Source organism: Myripristis murdjan, chromosome 14 (assembly GCF_902150065.1).
Source record: "Myripristis murdjan chromosome 14, fMyrMur1.1, whole genome shotgun sequence".
Classification (NCBI taxonomy): domain Eukaryota; kingdom Metazoa; phylum Chordata; class Actinopteri; order Holocentriformes; family Holocentridae; genus Myripristis; species Myripristis murdjan.
Genome location: NC_043993.1, coordinates 20,335,814 through 20,353,600, shown reverse-complemented (window position 1 = coordinate 20,353,600; position 17,787 = coordinate 20,335,814). Strand labels below are relative to the sequence as shown.

Below are 17,787 nucleotides of genomic sequence, written 5' to 3'. Positions count from 1 at the left end.
AAAAAAAATGACTACCATCAAAATCAAACTCATGTCAAAGCATAAATTAGAACTTTATTTTATTATTACAATATTACAAAAAGAGTAGCACAACTCTCACGCTCTTGCCTCTTATCTGTCGTACAGAATGACCCAAAAGAAAGGCTTATGGACCTTCTTCCATTTCACAGCAATAGTACAAGAAAAAGAAAGAAAATAAAATTTAAATAACAAGCAAATCAAGTATTATAAATAGTCACAATTGCAAACTGAAGCTTTGAAACTTGGAAAAAAATGTTTGTTACAGCCCAGTAACTATACATTGCTAAAATATATAATTACAAAATATTACTCCATTTCTTGCTTTCCGTAATAAAGAATGTCTAAGGAATTGCTCTCTCTATTCAACAAAAACTTCATCAAAATAAAAGATAAAAAAGAAACCAGAAATTGCTGTTTCTGTATATCCTTGTCATCTTCTCTCTTGTTATTATTTGGGGTTTTCATTAAAACCATGCTCGTTTTCAAAGGAAAGTCCAAGGACCAAATACTTAAGGCTTCTTAAGGGCTGTTAGGGAGTTAGGTGAACAGAACATGGGCATCAGTGTGTATACACACACACACACGCGCACACACACATACGCACGTGCATACACGCACGCACACACACACGGCACACACACACGTTAACTCTACCCACATTCAGCAGGCAACATTCACACACAATCATTACACTTTAAAGTTACAGTAGTCTAGTAGGTAAGCCAGTGTACAATAAAATAAACAATGCATTTGCTGTTTCACTTTAAACTTAAAAGTCTGTTTTGTTTACCTCCATGTGATCTTGCAAGTGATCAATTTGGTCTTTTCAAGCAAACTTCACATCAGAATCAGTAGCAACTACACATAACTTAATTCACTTAAGTTACTGCTGTGATTTCAACAAAGTCAGGATCAAAACTCTGGTTTGGTTCATAGTTAGTTTTCTAAATGACATTAGTAACACTTCTATTTCTTCTACTCCAGAACTGAGTTTTGTCCTGCTAACTAGCCCATCCCCTTCAACATCTGCAACACAAACATTTCAACAATTCAAGTAATAAATTTTTCAGGTTTGAAAAATTATCTGCAAAGGAAACCAACATAAAATGGCACATCTTAAAACAGCTATGTCCTTGTTAACCTGACTTTGGCCATTTAAGGTGTCAGTGTTAAAATTCATGACTTTCTTCTGAATTAAAATAAAACATTTCACAATCATGTTGCCAAACCTCACAGGGAATGGCAAAAAAAGAAAAAGCTTGTTATTTTTTTTTCTTTTTACAGACACCTGAATTCATTGCAGCATTATGAGCAGGACAGAGCATCGCCTTATCAACAATTTTGCTCCCTGCTGGATCGATACTATGTACAAACAACCTGATTACATGCTTCCTTAACTGACAGAGAGGAATCAACCTTGAACGGTGACCTGATTCAGAAACAGTCCTATAATACAAATAAATAATTACAATTCAAAAGAGCAAAATCTCTTTGTACATGTGCATACCACAAGCTTTTCCAGCTGTAGTCTCCAGTGTGTGATGGATCTGCACTGGAACAAGATCGTTACTCTCTCTTCTGTGGTGTCTTCAAGAGGAAATTTTTATGATTGTGTTTAATCTTGAAGTCACTATGAGATTCGAGTGTAAACACCAAAAAAGAAAATTAGCCACTTGTCTGATAAAACTAGTCAGAGCCGAGAATTCCTGACATGACCCTGTAAAAAAAATAAACATCCTTCAGTAGATGTTTCCATTTTTCAGTGAGAGATCTGTTTTTCTTCTTTCTTTCATGCATATGAAAACTGCGGACAGGTCTGAAGTAGAAATAACACAGGATCCTTTCAGATCCAGGCACACTGATAGACAGGCATGACAGAAGAGAGAGGGCAGGAATGAACACACACACATACACACACACACACACACACACACGCACACACAAACACACACACACACACACACAAACACACATGCTCACACAAGAAAAAGTTCCCTAAAGTGCCAGGTAAAAGCACTCATTGATACACACACACACAAAAAAAAAAATCAATTGATCACTTGCAAGATTGATTACAAAAAGAGAAGGGACAAAAAAACTACTGCTTTTCATTAAATATATTCATTTATCCTCTTTTACATTAGCGGTCATTTGTTTAAGTTGTCAATTTAACTTTATTTCATGTGTTTCCTTTCTTAAGACTAAACAAAGGGTTTCTGATAACTGTTGTGTAGACAAGGCCATAGCTTATCTGTACCCTGGGTGCTGGATGAGAGCGGTTCTGCCATCCCCAACCTCTGGACCTACCCTGTTCACGGGAGGCCTGTGCATCTTGCCCATCAACCCTAGATTCTGATCTCGGAAGTAGGGCGTCTGGAAATCCCCACCCAAGTAATCTGTCGTTTGCATCAGATTAGTCTGGGAGGAAGAGGAGGTGGAGGAGGAGGAGCCCGTCCCTAGCCTGTAATGAGGGGCCCCAGGGGGTCCACAGTCTAGGGTGGTGGTCCCCCCTGGGCCCGCACCATGGAATGGCACGGCGAGGTCCTGAGACCCGGAGCTGTCGCTGTTGGGTGTGGGCAGAATGCTGCTGTTCCAAATGTGGGACTGGAAGTAGTGGCCGTTGGTGTAGTGGGCCATAGGACCGGGCATGCTGTTGTTGTTGACGGGGGGAGAGGGAGTGGGCTTCTCGACAGGGGGTTTCAGGGTGTAAGGCTGACCCACACACACCTCTGGGGGATAGCCCATGCCCTTATAAGGAAAGCAAGGGTCCCGGGAAGGCTGTTTGCAGGGCTGGCTCCCACCGTTCTGAACATGGGACAAGTGAGCCAACTGCTGCTGATTCCAAGAGCGCATTTTCTGCTGCTGTGTGTGATTATGTTGTTGTTGTTGTTGATGATGATGATTCTGTTGTTGTTGATGCTGTTGTAGTTGCTGTTGATTCTGCTGCGGATGCAGATGCTGTTGGAGGTGGTGTTGCTGCTTGATATCAGCATGGTAGGTGGGCAAGTGGTTCATAGCAGCCACGCTGGGTGGAGGGTGCGCCCCCACTGGGGCAGTAGCTTTTTCTGGGGGGCCGATAATACAGTTGGGTGGGGGGAACCCAGGGGTGGCAGGGTTGCTGTGCATGGACACCCTGGAGCAGGCGCTGATGAGCAAGTTGCGACTGATGGGGCTGGGGTTGGCGATCTGGCCCTCACACATGGAGGTGGCCCCAGCGCCCTGGGCCCGGGCTTGGCAGAACTGGTTGATCTGATGCACAATGGTGCTCAGGTCAGCCTGTCGGCTCTGGTGCAGCCCGGCGGCCATTGAGAGTGGAATGGTTGAGGTAGAGACGGTAACGTTAGGCGGTGCGTCGCCATCTGGCAGCTTCCTGCCCCCCTGCAGGCCAGGAGGTGGCTGCTGAAGGTGCTGCTGCTGGAGCATGACAGCAGGGGGCCCCTGGGGGTGGCCCAGCGCAGGGTGCTGAGACAGAGTCTGGGGTCTGGGCAGGCCCTGAGGGTGCTGGGCCACAGGGGGAGGGTGTCTGAGGCTCTGGGTCTGGTCCTGCTGCTGAGGGAGCATCTGTAGAGTCTGAGGGAGGCTCTGCGGTTGGAGGGGTACGCTCTGCTGGGGCCGGGGTAGGCCCTGCGCAGGCGGGTGATGATGGGTTAAAGTGCTGGTTGAAGCCACTTGGTAGGGTCCGGTTGGGGGGTTCATGATGATTTCAGGGTGCAAGCGAGCCCGGCTGCCGTCAAAATCCTTGAGGATGCCTTTGATCATGGGTACTTTGACGATGGCGAGGAGGCCTGTCTTGGCGCTGGCCTGAGAGGGAGGGTAAGGGCTGTAGCGCTGGCCTGACGTATCCAGCCCGTTAACTGTACGCCGCACGTGGTTTCGCTGGGGGACCTTGACGCTGTTGGGGAAGATCTTGATAGTGAGGGGGTTGTTGGCAACCTTCTTAGCATAGGCATCCAATTCTGCAGGGGTTGGAAACTGAGCGGATCTCATCCTTTGTGTGGTGTCCCCTGGGGTGGAGGACAGGACGCGACAGGAGAGAGAGGGAGAGAGAGACAAGGCAGGAAGAGACAAAATTAGGGAGGGCAAATGGAGAGGGGGAAGAAGCACAATGTAAGAGACAACTTAATCCAGGTAGAAGACAACATGGCACAAAACAGCACATCGGTGGTAATCTGAGCATCAGAGAGGAACCTGACTTGGACAGCATTCTCATATTCCATATCACAGTGTGACTCTCCGTAAAAACCATCACAGCTCTCTCCTCGTGAGGACAAAGGAGATTTCTGATCTAATTCTCAAAGGAATTGTCAGAGGCAACACTTTCCAATCTGTAATCCAATTTTGTTGTGGTGTCGGTGACTTTAAGGTCAGAAGCTTTTAGTGGCCATAATTTACACAGCATCCAAGCAAAAAAATGACTTTGCATCGGATAGGGAGTTGCGCTGCTTGCCACTGAATGACAAACTAAACAAAGAGTGAGCGAGGCAGTGATGGTCCCCTGTGGCTGCTGTGGGGAGAGGGAAAGAAAGAGAGACAGACGCAGAGAGCAGAGCTCCATGACAGCAGACAAGTAATCAGACACAGCAGCAGTGTCTCTGATCTGCGGGAACACCTCCCAGGCCCCAGCTCGGAGACATTTGTTACACCTGCTAAGCACCACAGCTATATTTAACAATGCCTGTGTGACAATGCCACAGTGATTGTGTATTTGTGCATGTGCAAGAGTAAGGGGGGGGCGTGTTTCATTTATGAGCCTGCTTAAGATGTGTGTGACAAGATCATGCAGGTGTTGGCTAATGTGTCAGTGTCTTGTGCATAATGCGCTTATTTTTCAGTCTGGGTGGATATGATTGCATGTTTCAGTCGAACGCAGTTTACTCAGTCCCGTTTTCTCCACTAACACAATAAAAGTCAGCGATAATCGGTTTAGAGACTGCTGCCGTTAGCTATTGTGATACGGGCAGAGGACAGGCTCTCCTTCTCTGCTTTCCCCTCTTAGTGCTCGGTCTCGCTGTCCCTGTCACTCTGGGCCAGCCAGTCTGACCTACTTACACTACACAGCTTTAGGACTGACAGACATGAGTGCGGCTGATTTGTGGGAAGAAAGACTACTCTGATTCTTGAGCTGCATTTAGTTCCCCCTCATTGTATTTGAAGAGGGGACTTTTCAGTCCGGTCAAAATGGATGTTGTCATTACGACACACAGCCTAGCTCGCTCTGTTCTTCAGTGAGCAATAATCTGAAATGTGAAGCGATGCTGGCAGAAGTCTGCGGTTTCATGTGGCCGTGGCTGTTATGCTCAGTCTCGCAGCAGGCAGGCCAGGCTTGAGGGATGAGGCGCAGAGCTGAACTGTGAGAGCTGACACGATGGCACCATGAGTTGTGCCAACCGGCTAATTAATTCCCGCTTTATTTGTGAACAGGAAACAATGGGTAGCGATGTGCGGGGCCGGTATGGGGTGGCACACAGGGGGCTGCTGTGACTAACTGCTCAGCCTGCTGATGGCAGCCTCATTAATGCAGGGGTCTGGGCCAAGGCACTAGAGCTCGACACCCTCCATCACCGAGGCCTAATGTCTCCGGCGGAATAAATGCCGGGGTAAGCAAACACAGACAAATGAACACTTGCACATGGGCACACAGACATGCTGAAGATGGACTTCACCTGTCAAACACAGGTAATGATTAATGACCTCTGTGAAAACGGTCGCGTCTCGTCTAGTGAAAGAGAAGCAAGCGATAATTTTTTTTTTTTTTTTTTTTTAAATGGTTTGAGGTATTTTACCGAGCTATGTTACTGTATAATGCGGAGTACTTGTTTCAAAGCAGTAAATACAACACATGAATAATTGGTGAAAACTGTTTGCTATCAGTATGCAAATTATTTTTAGTGTTTGAGATTCCAGCACAGCCTCCTTGCTCTGCGGTTGTGCTCTCAAAAACTCATGTCATTATAGCTGTAGGTAGGTTTGTAAGAAGGCAGTTATATGGGAGAGACTGTCAGCTGTTGCAATGTATTCTGCAACAGCTCTCAGCATTTCATGAGCAGGGAATCCTCTAACATAAAACCAGAATTGTAGGTAGCATTCATAGTGTTGATGAGTTCAAAGTAGAAATATTAAATCTGACAATATTTACATTGGTGGGGAACATCAACTAGCTGGCCTTGGCTTCACGAGAGGATTAGGTGGTAACTAGAGAGGTGGGCTTTGTGGGTATGAAGGATTCAAGTTTAGCTATACAAGTGCATAATTACTTTGGCTATGTGGAGCACAAGGTGATAAATTAATACAAGCATGCAAAGCCTGAGTGAGCAAAACAGTCACAGTAAAGCTTCAGAGCTTCAAAGAGCAATGAGCAACCTCTGCTGGTTTCTCTATCCGTCAGGTCTCTGATTGGGTTCAAAATTAAAAACTTAACAAGCTCTTGAATGCCAACTCCACATGCAAGTCAGTCACAAGATAACTTAATGAATTAATTAATGAATTTATGAGGGGAAAAATGCACCATTAGTCTTCGGATGATATGGACCAAGCTTGACTTATGAAAATGCTGAATAATGAAATTTATGCATCTGTGATATTGAATGAGCAATAGGAGACACTTTGTATTCTAAATGTATAATGTAGAGGCAAATTCAGCTTTGCACACGCTTTTGGTGTGAGAAATATTGAAAGTAACACTGTCGCAAGTATTATAGACATTTCACACTAACCGTGCAGAGAGAGTCTTACTTATTACTTGGCTATTGGCTCTTGGGTAATGAACTTTATTGTACAGTTGTGAGAACAAGGCAAGTAGTGTAGAGAGCAATGTCAACGCCTGAAAACTGACCAAGGCATTAAATTGGAACTGGGACTGCGCTTTGTCGGCAAACCTAAAACTAGACATTTCAGTGCAAAAAAAACAGAATCAAGAATTAGATGGAGCTGTTGTAAAATAAATGATATATAACATTAGTATCTCACTCCATATTGAAGTAGAGTAATAGGAAAACTACTGTTTAAGGTGCAGTTTCCCCACCAAGAGTAAGTAAAATTTACTCATTGGTGTTTACATAAGTATTACACCCAGGGAAGCTTTTGAATAAATGTCCCAGTATATTATACAAGCAGATCCAGCTTATTAGTATTTCAACCTGAACCTGCAACCTGGATTAGTTAGAGACCTTCTAGCATCAAGGGAGGGTTAATGAGGATATGAGTGAGGTTTGTAGGCGGCTGCTGGTAGCTACAAGCATATCATCTCTCAGATCTCCAGCTAAGCACGTTCCAAGAGAGGGAACAGGGGGAAAGAGGCCAGTCTGGCCATGCGTTAATTACTCCACTGCTAGCTAGCTAGCTGGAACAGTAGTGCACAGTCAGCAGGCGCTAATTAGGATTTCTCTTATTCAAACTACTGTTTTTATTGAACAAGGTTTAAGCAGCAGGGGGGCAGGGGCTCACGCTGCTTTAAATGGCAATTTTCACAGAAGTGCAGGAAATTGGGTCTGAGGCTTCAGTGTCAAATTAGATGTGTGAATTTAGTTTCCTTCATAAAATCACCTCCTCCGATTTTTACAGACTGTCACGTTGGCTAAGCAGGGCATCCCATATTGATGGAAATCATATTAAAAGGCAAAAAGTAAGCAAGCCGTTTTTGATCTCAGCCGGGTCCTGAGATGTAAAAATCAGCGCTGCGGCCCAGCTGTCCTCACTGTTTGTTCTGCCTGTAAGAACTGAGGACTAAGAGCCATTTCCTGGTACTTGAGTCATCCTGCCCGGAGGACAAGTCTTTTTCTCTGTGCCCCGCTGTCTCCTTGTGTACCTGATCTGCTCCTCCGGCAGCTCTTACATTTCACAGCCATCATCTGTTAACCGTCTCTCCCTGATGATAAATAAAGCAGCTGCCCTGGCCTTGCCTGTGACAGCAGCCTGCAAGCTCGTAACTTTAAATGACTCTCCTATGCACAGATTCACCCAGAGGAGAGGAGGCGGTGCCGAGCAAGGCGATCTGGAGCTCTGGGTGAGAATGGAGGGAGGGGAAGACGCAGAAAAGACAAGATTCTACAATGCAACACTCAGCATGGGAATGCGCTGAGCAGCTGAAAGGACGGTGCTCAAGGATAGGCACATGGGAACACAAATTGAAGCTAATTATGTGAACTCTCCCTCTGAGCTTTTTTTTTTTTTTAAATGTGGGAATGTGTCAGTCTATTGAATAAGGATTTCATGTGAGCACTAGTCCCTGAATCTCACCTAATAGCAGTCAAGCACATCTCTTATGGAGTTTAACTGTCAAATTATCTTTCACGCTAGGTGAAAGATGGTGCTCTGGAGAGACGGCGAGTCCTGTGGCGTGTGTGGACAGCGAGATGGATAACGGTGCATTACTTAAGGGTTTAGGCCTGGTTGGGGCTGTGTGTGGCAGAGCATAGGGAATAGACGCCTAAAGACTCCAGATATCTGGAAGATGATTTACAGGAACTGGACAGTAGGCAGCAAGGGAGGCGACCTGAAATTATGTGGATTTTCTTTTTGGTTTAGTTTTTCTTTGGCAATTTGATAAAATGACACTGTAAATGAATAAGTCCCTGTGGCTTTTGAAGTAATACAGTGTCAGTCTCTGATACTTTGTAGAGCAGATGAAAAGGAACGGCACTATTGGAGAATCAAGAGGAAAAAAGAATTCGTTTCAAACTACACTTCTAGCAAGGACATGCTCAATCAACAAAATGGATTATAATGTTGGACAGAAAAACAAATTGAACTCCAGTTGCACCTAGTGCTCTGATGTGTGTCAGTATGTAACATAATAGAAGAGCAGAAGAGAAACTAGCTGATGGCTGTACCATGTCACTAGCCTGCTTGGGTGAGGCAACAGACGCTGGCACTTAGCAGACTCCCTCACGCTCACAGATCTCCTGGGGGTAGGCTGATTACTGTGATTCTGAAATTACAGTCTTGATGAGCTAGAGAGAGCATTTTATAACAAAAAATGCAGCAGAAGTGGGTCAGGATGTGAGTGAGTTTCCACTGTGAAGGGGAAACAGGCAAGAGAAAAGGGAGACTTATATTTCCTATTGCCAAATAAATAAGGCTGGAGAACTGAGTGAAGGAGTCTGATCAATACTGTACATGCAAATAATTATGTGTGTATATCTGTAAGGTGCACTATGGAGATATATACTTTTAGAGAGACTAGAGAGATTAATACACAATACATACAGGTATCACTGTGTGCAAGTATCACTGGGGAAATATGTATCATGAAAACAACATATTGCACAACTACATGATATAAAAAAGACATGATTTCTTGCACTATTAAAACACGGATGATTCAAAGTCATTTGCTCAGAGTAAAAAGACAAGGCAAAAAAGAAAGATGTATTATAACACAGTTAGTGTATGCACATGGAAATAATTGGAATTCCACAGTAGCCTGGAGAACACTGTTATTATTTCCAATCATAAATTTGTTACACATTATTTTGCTATAGTCTCATTGGTCACTAGTAATTGATCTCACTGGCGATTGCTGACCTCAATTCTCTAATTGTGTTGCTGCCCATAGCACCCTAAGGGAGTCACAGCCTGGCTTTGGCAACCTTTGAATTGTAAAAATCAGACATATTAAATAATTGGGCTGGCTCCGACTAGTCTGCAGTTGAACCGGGGCAACAGATTGAGCCTTAAATTCATTCACATTATGAGACCAACAGGGCTAACCACTCATCCAAAATCTGTCTGAGCGTGTGACAATATCTGACCCTCCCTGATGGTGAAGACAAATCAAGATGGTCACATCAAACAAATAAATGGGGTAATAGCCTTGCAGTGTGTGTTCACAGCTTTTGCGATCACAAGCCCGCAGCCCTGTGGTACACAGGTCCTCAGGGAGAGGGAAGAGGAGGATGGGAGGGTGATGGCGAAGGATAGATGGAACAGGTGGGAGCCAGTTCACTGTTCTTCAGCAAATTAATAGCACAGTTCATCTTTATTTCCCCTGAAGAGAGAGATCTATCATATTGGCAAACAAAAAATTTCTTTCTCTGCCTTTTTTGGTTTTAACACAGAGCTGCTGAAGAGAACCAGGCCAAGGTTGGCATGTGCATCTGATGTGGGGTGGGCAGCAGGATTTTAACAGCTTGGTTTGTGTGGGATGGTGGTGGTAGTTATAGTCTGTGTGTGTGTGTGTGTGTGTGTGTGTGTGTGTGTGTGTGTGTGTGTGTGTGTGTGTGTGTGTGTGTGTGTGTGTGTATCCTCTTGTGCTGGCGTCAAAGCTCAGTACTTACATTTCTGAAGTCCAGTGTTCATCTGCGTGTGGGGGAGAAGCTGGAGGGAGAGGTCACCTGGCCCTGGCAGACAGGCCAGCATTTCACACAGACACTAATGCAACATGGGACACACGCTTCTCCTCACACTGCAAAGAGGAGAGAGAGAGAGAGTTAGGGAGAGAGACTTGGAGAGGTCAGGAGTCAGACATAACTGCAGGGCAGCACATGGTGCATAGCGATACAGAAGCAGGGTGCAGACTAATAGAACTCTGTGGCGAACCCCAGAGGCACTGGACTGAGGGAGACATAGTTACCTTTCAATTAGAAACTGATTCACACCTGGAGCATCAGGTAAGGTGACATTTGATGCCAATAACAACTTCAATTAAACATCAAACAGCTGAAGTAAAACGGGCAGACTGGGCCCAAGGGGCAGGCAGCTTTAAATCGAATTGGTCCCTCCTCCTCGCCTTGCATGTTAGTCAGCTAGCTGGACCCTGCTACCTGCGCTCCACTGCTCTGCCTCCTCCAGACCATGCCAGAGGAAATAAATGACTCCTGTACACTCTAAAAGAACACACTCAAGAGGCCTAGTGCTGACAAGTTAGTAAGTCTCAGATCGATACTGCAGCCCCGCAGACCTCAAAGAGGCCTTTATTTTGGGGGCATTAAAACAATTGTGCAAGCTAGCGATGCCACAAAAAATAAATAAATTCATGGGGCTACAGTTCCAATAAATGGCTGCCACTTTGTGCAATAACCTGATGTAATGGAGAGAGAGAAAACAACGTTAGCAATGCTCCACTTGGCTTACTGCTGTATTCAAAACACCACAGATGCTTGCTTAATCAGCAATGAAGAACAGTCAGGGAGCAAATTAAGTCTACAGAGTCCATGCCCTCTCTTTTTGCTGCGTGGCATCCGAACAGGGTGGTGAGTGTGCGCAGACAAACAGCATCTATGAGAGAGGCAATTACCCACCAAACAACCTTGGCATGCCTGTCTGCCGCAGGGTGATGGCTTAAAAGTGTCTGCCCCCTACAGGGAAAAGAGACAAGTGGAGGGAAGAGTGACAAAGCGAGCGAGAAAGGTGGAAAGAGAGAAAGAAGGGTGGCAGGTTGGGAGGGGGGTATGAACTTGCTTTAAAAAGCAGGAGCTCAAAAAGGTCAGGATGACAGCTCATTTAAATCCTCCCAGCGAGGGGAGAAAAAACAAGCCTTAATGAAGCTGCCAGTTCCACACAGATACCTGAGAGCTGTGCACATTGGGGCGCTGCAGGGGCAGGGCAGCAGGGGGGAGAAACTAAGAAAAGGGTAGAGAGGGGGGATATTGGTGGGTGGCAAAGATGCTGTCTTGAGACAGATCTGAGGATTTGTGGGTGTTGTATGCTGGTGATGCTGCGTCACCCTCTCCCTTGCCCAGCCTCCCACTTCTCTCGTCCTCCTCCCTATTCCCTGCTTCCTGATTTACAGCCTGGACCGCCATATGGCAGCAATCCCTGCCCTCGATTCAATGTGTCACCATGCATTAACTTTAATTGGCCTGATATGTTATTCTTTTCCCCCGGCCTTGGAAGGATTTTAGGTACATAGCGCCTTGATGTCAGCAGGCAAGATTTCCAGCTCCCTCTCATTTATCAGGGTGCCAAGATTTCTCACAAAGATAACAGCAATCTCTTTGACAACAGACAGGTTTGGGGTGGAGGAAAACTAAATATCAAATACAACAGTGTCTTTGCTAGGGGCTTCAAAAGCAAAACAGTGGCAGAAGAGTGAAATGATATGGAGGGGAAAAAAACACCAATATAAACCTATCAGTTAATTTGTTATGAGAACACACACATCAACACACTACAGGCAAAAACAGCCAACAGACCATCATCCCACCCCCTTCCATCCTCCCCCACAGCATCCCTGAATGTCAGAAAACTGTGCAGTGGGGAGCGCAGCGGCAAAGGTCAGCCTATGGTAATGCCCCAGCTGACACTCTGCTTTACAGCAGAGAGCAGGAGGAGATGAAACCAGACAGACAGAAGCCTGACGTCTACCGACTCGCCTGCCATCACCACCACGTCTCTGCCACAGCAACTTCAAATATACATCACACACCAAACACTGGCACTTTCTACAAAGGCAAGCGCACCCACAGAGACTTTTTCAACGCAGAAACTATTTGTATATATGGAGAGGAAGATGACTCCTGGCGGGGTGTCGAGCCCTGACAGGGACTGAGCTTCCTAAAGTCAGAGACACTTCTTTTTAGATTGCTGTGGATGCCCAGCCGGCCAGGAAGCTGACTTCTGCTGAGTCCTAATTGCCCTCTGAGCACCAAGCGGGGGGTTTAGTCTGGTCTAACTAGAGCTTGAATCTCCAGCCAGGTAGGCGTCTAGCCTTACAGCTTACCAGCCTTTGTGATGTAGAGACGCAACCCCTCCTGGGTGGAAACAGTGCCTGTGGAGGCCCGGCAGAGCCACTCGGCCAGGCCTGTAGAGCAGGGATTGGCCTGGTGGAGTTTAGCCAGGCGTTTCACACTATCAACCCCATGCAGACAGGCACCATGGGGTTCTCAGGGTATTAAGGGCCCCCGTGACTCGGCAAGACTCCACCAGCTACTTATGGAACTGTAATAAAAGTGTGTGAATAACTGTGTGGCTTTCATTATAGACAGATAAAGGCGAGCAGACAATGCAGGACTTGAGCAAGTGATGCGCATGGCTTGTGTCATGTGTCAAATTGCTCCCATAAAAGCTGACCTATATTTTCCTCTCATTCCTCAGTGGGGAAGGAGAGAAAGAGAGAGCCATCTGAGGAGTAAAAAAAAGAACAGTACAAAGAAAGAGAAAAGGGTAGAAGGGAGCCATTTAGAAAATTATACCAGCCAACTATATTCATGTGCTGATTGCTTTGATCAATATCTTCTCCATCAACTGTGATCTGCATTTGCTAGAAATTTGGGAAAAGCGGGGAATGTATCAGGCTAATTGCATAGGAAATCATCTACGAAAACATCCACCAGCAGTAATGTGAGAGAAAAAATTAGGATCATGCACCAAAAATAAGCTCATTAAAAGGAGAAACGTACAATAACATTACTGGAGAACAACAACAACAACAACAACAAAACAAGGTATAAAAAAAAAAAAAAAAAAAAAAGTCTGTTTGGTTGCTGGTTGAATATTAGCCACTACTCTATCCCAATTAAAAGCAAAAGCAATTAGGAGAACCAAGTCACCATGTTGTACATTGCTTGTGCTAATGGCTGAAGGAGAGGAGAGTGGAGGAGAAAGCAGGCTGCTGTTATTTAATTGCATGTTTACCCCCAGGTTATGGGTCTGAAATAGAGCCAAGAAAAAAAATGTTGCTGTAGAAATTCAATGTAAGTCCAGTGTGTTGATTCTCTCAGGGACAGAGAGTGAAATTACTTTTCTTTGCAAGCTGAGCCTCTGAATGGGAGGTAAAGAAAGAAAAGAAGCAGCAAGAAGAGAATAGCTTTTTACCCTTGAATACCAAGCCAGAGCAGTCTGTCAAAAGAAAGGGGAAGGGAAAAAAAAACCTTGGCTCTTGTGCACGTTGGGAAGAAGAAATGACTGTTCACATCAGTATGGCCTTCATTAGCCCATCAGGCTTTACAAACAGAGGAGGCGGAACAGGATTTGCTGAAGCAAGGCTGTTGCTAGCAGAGGGCCCACAGGCATGTTAGGCTACCAGTGCTGGTTCACGTTCTCACACAACAGATCCTGATGACTCCAGCACATCCTGAGGTGTTCAGGACAGGCGGTTTGCTTTTTCAGCGAGCAGAGACCCGCCCTCGTCAACCTGGAATGCCACCTCATACAAAAAGAGAAAAGCATGTGTGAGTAGGAGATGGCTAAGATAGTGAGTGGAGGGTGAAAAGGGAAAGAAGTCAACCAACCCCGAGCCAAACTCTCACACAAACCAAGAGTCAGTAAAATACTGGTTCCAAACTTGCAAGTCAGAGGGTGTCAGGGATAAAACTGTCAAACAAGGAAATCGCTGCAGTAGTGTGGGTGAGAGGAAGAGAGCTACTTGAAACCCCTCTCCTTCAGAGAGAGAGGGAGGGAGGGGTCGGTGAAACAACTGTGAGACTGTATCAACGCTCAGAAAGCAACTGATGAAAAAGTGACAGTTCCCTGAGGTGAAATGGTGGATATGGAGGGGAGAAAGACAGCATGCCCCCAGAATAATGCAGTCCACAGTTGAATAGGCAAAATCTTTGCTTACGTGTCAGATGCGGAAAGCCTGCTTTAACAATGAGAGCACAGGCTCTTAGAGGGGCTGTGTACCATGAAACCGGCTAAAGAAAAAGGAAACGCACTTCAAATGTATATGGCCTCTTCTTATCAGACGGTGGCCTCATTCCTCCTCTCTTGTCTCTACATCAGTGGCTGAGCCCCAGACCCGGTGGCCCCGCCCGCCTGGATGCTGTCTGATGTCCACCGCTCCTCACACTGGGGAAGATGAAAATGACAGCATGGATGAGAAGATACAGGGCACTGCACTGTCCTGGCCTGGCCTCGGTGTCTCTGCCATCTCTGCCGGGGCTGCAGCATTGTCATTACCCACAGCCAAACCACGATCTCAGGCTATTCTTGAGCTCTGGGTCACTTGCGCTAACAGCCACTTAAGCCCACTTGGCTGCCCAGTGCACCCTACAAACATGAAAGGTAGGACTGGGTGTGCGTGTGCTCAGCTGTGTCAAGTCTGGCCAGGGTCCGAAGAGGCGGGCCAGAGGAAAAGTGCTTGGTGGAGCTGCATGCACACCTTCAGGAATGCCAAAATGGCAGGCCCCCACCCATGCCATTTGACAGACATGTTTACACCTAATAGAAAATGCAGTGAGGATGGCCTGCCAAAACAGAAGGGATCCAAAGTGAGGGGTGCCAGCCTAGTTATTTATTTATCTGCCGCAAATCCATCCAGAGTGCAGTCAGAAGCTGGGCATGCCTCACTGAGGAAAAAGCCAGCCTACTCTCAGACATGACAGTCCTAAACCACTTGGGGGGAAAAAAATCTGACATGTAGTAAAAGAACAGGAAAGCAAAGATCTCTTGGCCCAGCTCCAGAGCTTGCATTTGATTTACCAACACGCTCTTAATACATCTCACCCTAATTCTGACTAACACATGCAACAATTCAAATTAATCAGGGAATGTCCTAAAATCATTCATGACACGGGGCTGTGGCTGGGCCATTCCTCTCCCCACTCTGCAATTAAAACAGAAAGCGACTTGGCAGTTGGACTTGGAAGTGCCCGGCAAATGTTTAAAACATAGTCTGGTGTATTGGGTATGACAGATGACAACGGTGGGGGAACACGGAGATGCATAGGAATGTACATAAACACCACAGAAGAGATACTTTATCTTGTGCAGAAACTTTAGCCCTCTGCTAGCCATCAGATCACACTGGGAGCTCAGAGACAGCGCTCATGCGTATGAGAGCAATGCTACTCCTTTCATGTCCTCGTCGGGGCCACATCAATGTTATCTTTGCATATTCCCCTTATCGCACCAGTCAACAATGTGCTGGGTCACATGCTGCTGTGTCACAGATGCCAGACTGTGGTGTTTGGTACACAACTAAGCAACAACCAGGAAAGCATGGCAAGAGAAAAACACAGATATACAGATACAGAACTAAATCTAATCTGTATGTGTCTGTCTGTGTGTGTAACTTGTGGTCGCAATGCAACGTAAGGACTCCTAGTGGTTGGTTTTTCAAGTTGCTTGTGGTGCGCATGCTTGGTTATCGTTCACATAGCTGGGGTGCAGGCAGGCTTAAGGACACAAAGAAATCTAAACAAACTAGCCTGTGATTAACTGATCCACTGCAAAGAGTTTCCAAGTGTGATGAAATATCAAAAACTACTTGACACGTTATTTGACTGACAAATACAGATTTGACAGTTCATATGATACTTGTCATAACTTGTCATAAAAATGCATTACAACTTAGAGGTGAGAATGCATTTATCACATAAAATGCCTTTGCTGTAACATGAAACTAATTTAGTGGGTGTGGGATCTGGATTTGCGCTGGTAGCAAGTTGCCCATCATGGATTTAAAAGCAGCCTTCTGAGTAGCCCCTTCTAACTATTTAAACGTATAAGGCAGCCAGGCCTTTCCCTGGTTAGTGGGAAATAACTCAATGTGCTGAGAGCTAAAGCACAGCAGCATTGTTCCAGCTGGCGGAAAATAGGGAAATGAAGATGGAGTGGTTTGATTTCATTTGTGAGCAGGTGCATCCATTTTGTGTTCTTCCCCACACCCACCTCGCCTCTCTCAGTCAAAGCGCTTATCAGAAATTGGACACCCCAGTGACAAATTGAGCCTGCGATTAAAGGGAGAAAGAGGAAAGCTTTGTTAAGTGCTGCTGATTGGGATCCCAGGCTGTCCACACATAGGAATCAGAGGTGTGTGTGTGTGTTACACTGGTGTGTGTGTGTGTGTATACTTGGTACAGAGCCAATAGCAGAGCTGACACCACCACCACCTCCTCCTCCTCTCCCATTTTCCCCTCTCTCCAGGTGTTCCCACGGCTTACATTTCTGCTCTGAGTACTCAGCAAACAAAACCAAATCAATGCAGCTGTTCCACCCTCCACGCTAGCCACACACACACAGTGAACGACACAGGAAAACATAAATACACACCAATATCTACCAATGATTTTCTCCTGCTGGAATAATGACCTCCTATAGTATTGCAAGAACCTTCTTATTGACATGTGCGTGGTGTTTAACAGAGGAAAAAGTAAGTCTCTGTGTGTTTGTCCCACCCAGGCCAGTATTATTGACCCAGCATTAACCAGCCCTGGCCTGTTTGTGAGCGCGGCTGGGCTCGGTGTGTCAGACTGGGCTGATTTAGGAGGAGGGTCAGAGCAGCTCTGCTAGGCAGAACTGTGGGAGCGCTGACTCTCACAAATCATCCTAAAAGGGCTTAACGCACAAAAACAGCCACCAGTGTTACACAGGCCTGGCGTGGGAGATTTATCTACTGTGCTGTTATACTAACTGGCCTCTTTCTCTCACACACATGCATGTACACAGACTGACATACACTGATACACAAGTACACAAAGAAAAACACCTAAACGTAATCAAGACTATGCCATGTCCCAAATGAATACTAGGAGAAAGATGACTCATTCAAAGAATTCAATTTTGCATAAAATCATAAGTACATAAATATTCTTATTTTTCAATTGTGTTGAACAATTAATCACAATCATTGAAATCAATCCCAACAAGTGTAATATCTAAATCCCAGCATACAGATAAAAATGTATGACAAAATACTATCATAAATGAACCACTGCGGGGACACAGAGATTCCCAAGCCAATGCAAATCGTATACTCCCGATGTAAGGAAACATGTCTTTTTTTGAAGAGATCCTAAGAAAAATCATTATTATTTTTTCAGTGAGAATAAAATTATGATGCAAAATTACCATTCCCTCTAAAACTATAAAAAAAGAAAAGAAAGAAAA

At 45.4% G+C, this 17,787-nt stretch overlaps 1 protein-coding gene across 5 annotated transcripts in view; it reads right to left on the bottom strand.

The window, feature by feature from the left end:
- Nucleotides 1–34: 34 nt before the first annotated feature.
- fam222ba (family with sequence similarity 222 member Ba) overlaps nt 35–17,787 on the bottom strand; it is a 30,894-nt gene continuing 13,141 nt past the window's right edge. For 2 of the 5 annotated variants that reach the window (XM_030068296.1, XM_030068300.1), the window contains exons 2-3: nt 10,296–10,423; nt 35–4,025 (exon numbers count right to left, since the gene is read on the bottom strand). In XM_030068296.1, the coding sequence (XP_029924156.1) occupies nt 2,269–4,025; nt 10,296–10,377 (1,839 nt within the window). In that variant the 5' untranslated portion in view covers nt 10,378–10,423 and the 3' untranslated portion in view covers nt 35–2,268. Of the gene's footprint in view, nt 4,026–10,295; nt 10,424–12,679; nt 12,898–14,612; nt 14,746–17,787 lie in introns of all 5 variants that reach the window. The other 3 variants (XM_030068297.1, XM_030068298.1, XM_030068299.1) reach the window with 3 other exon arrangements.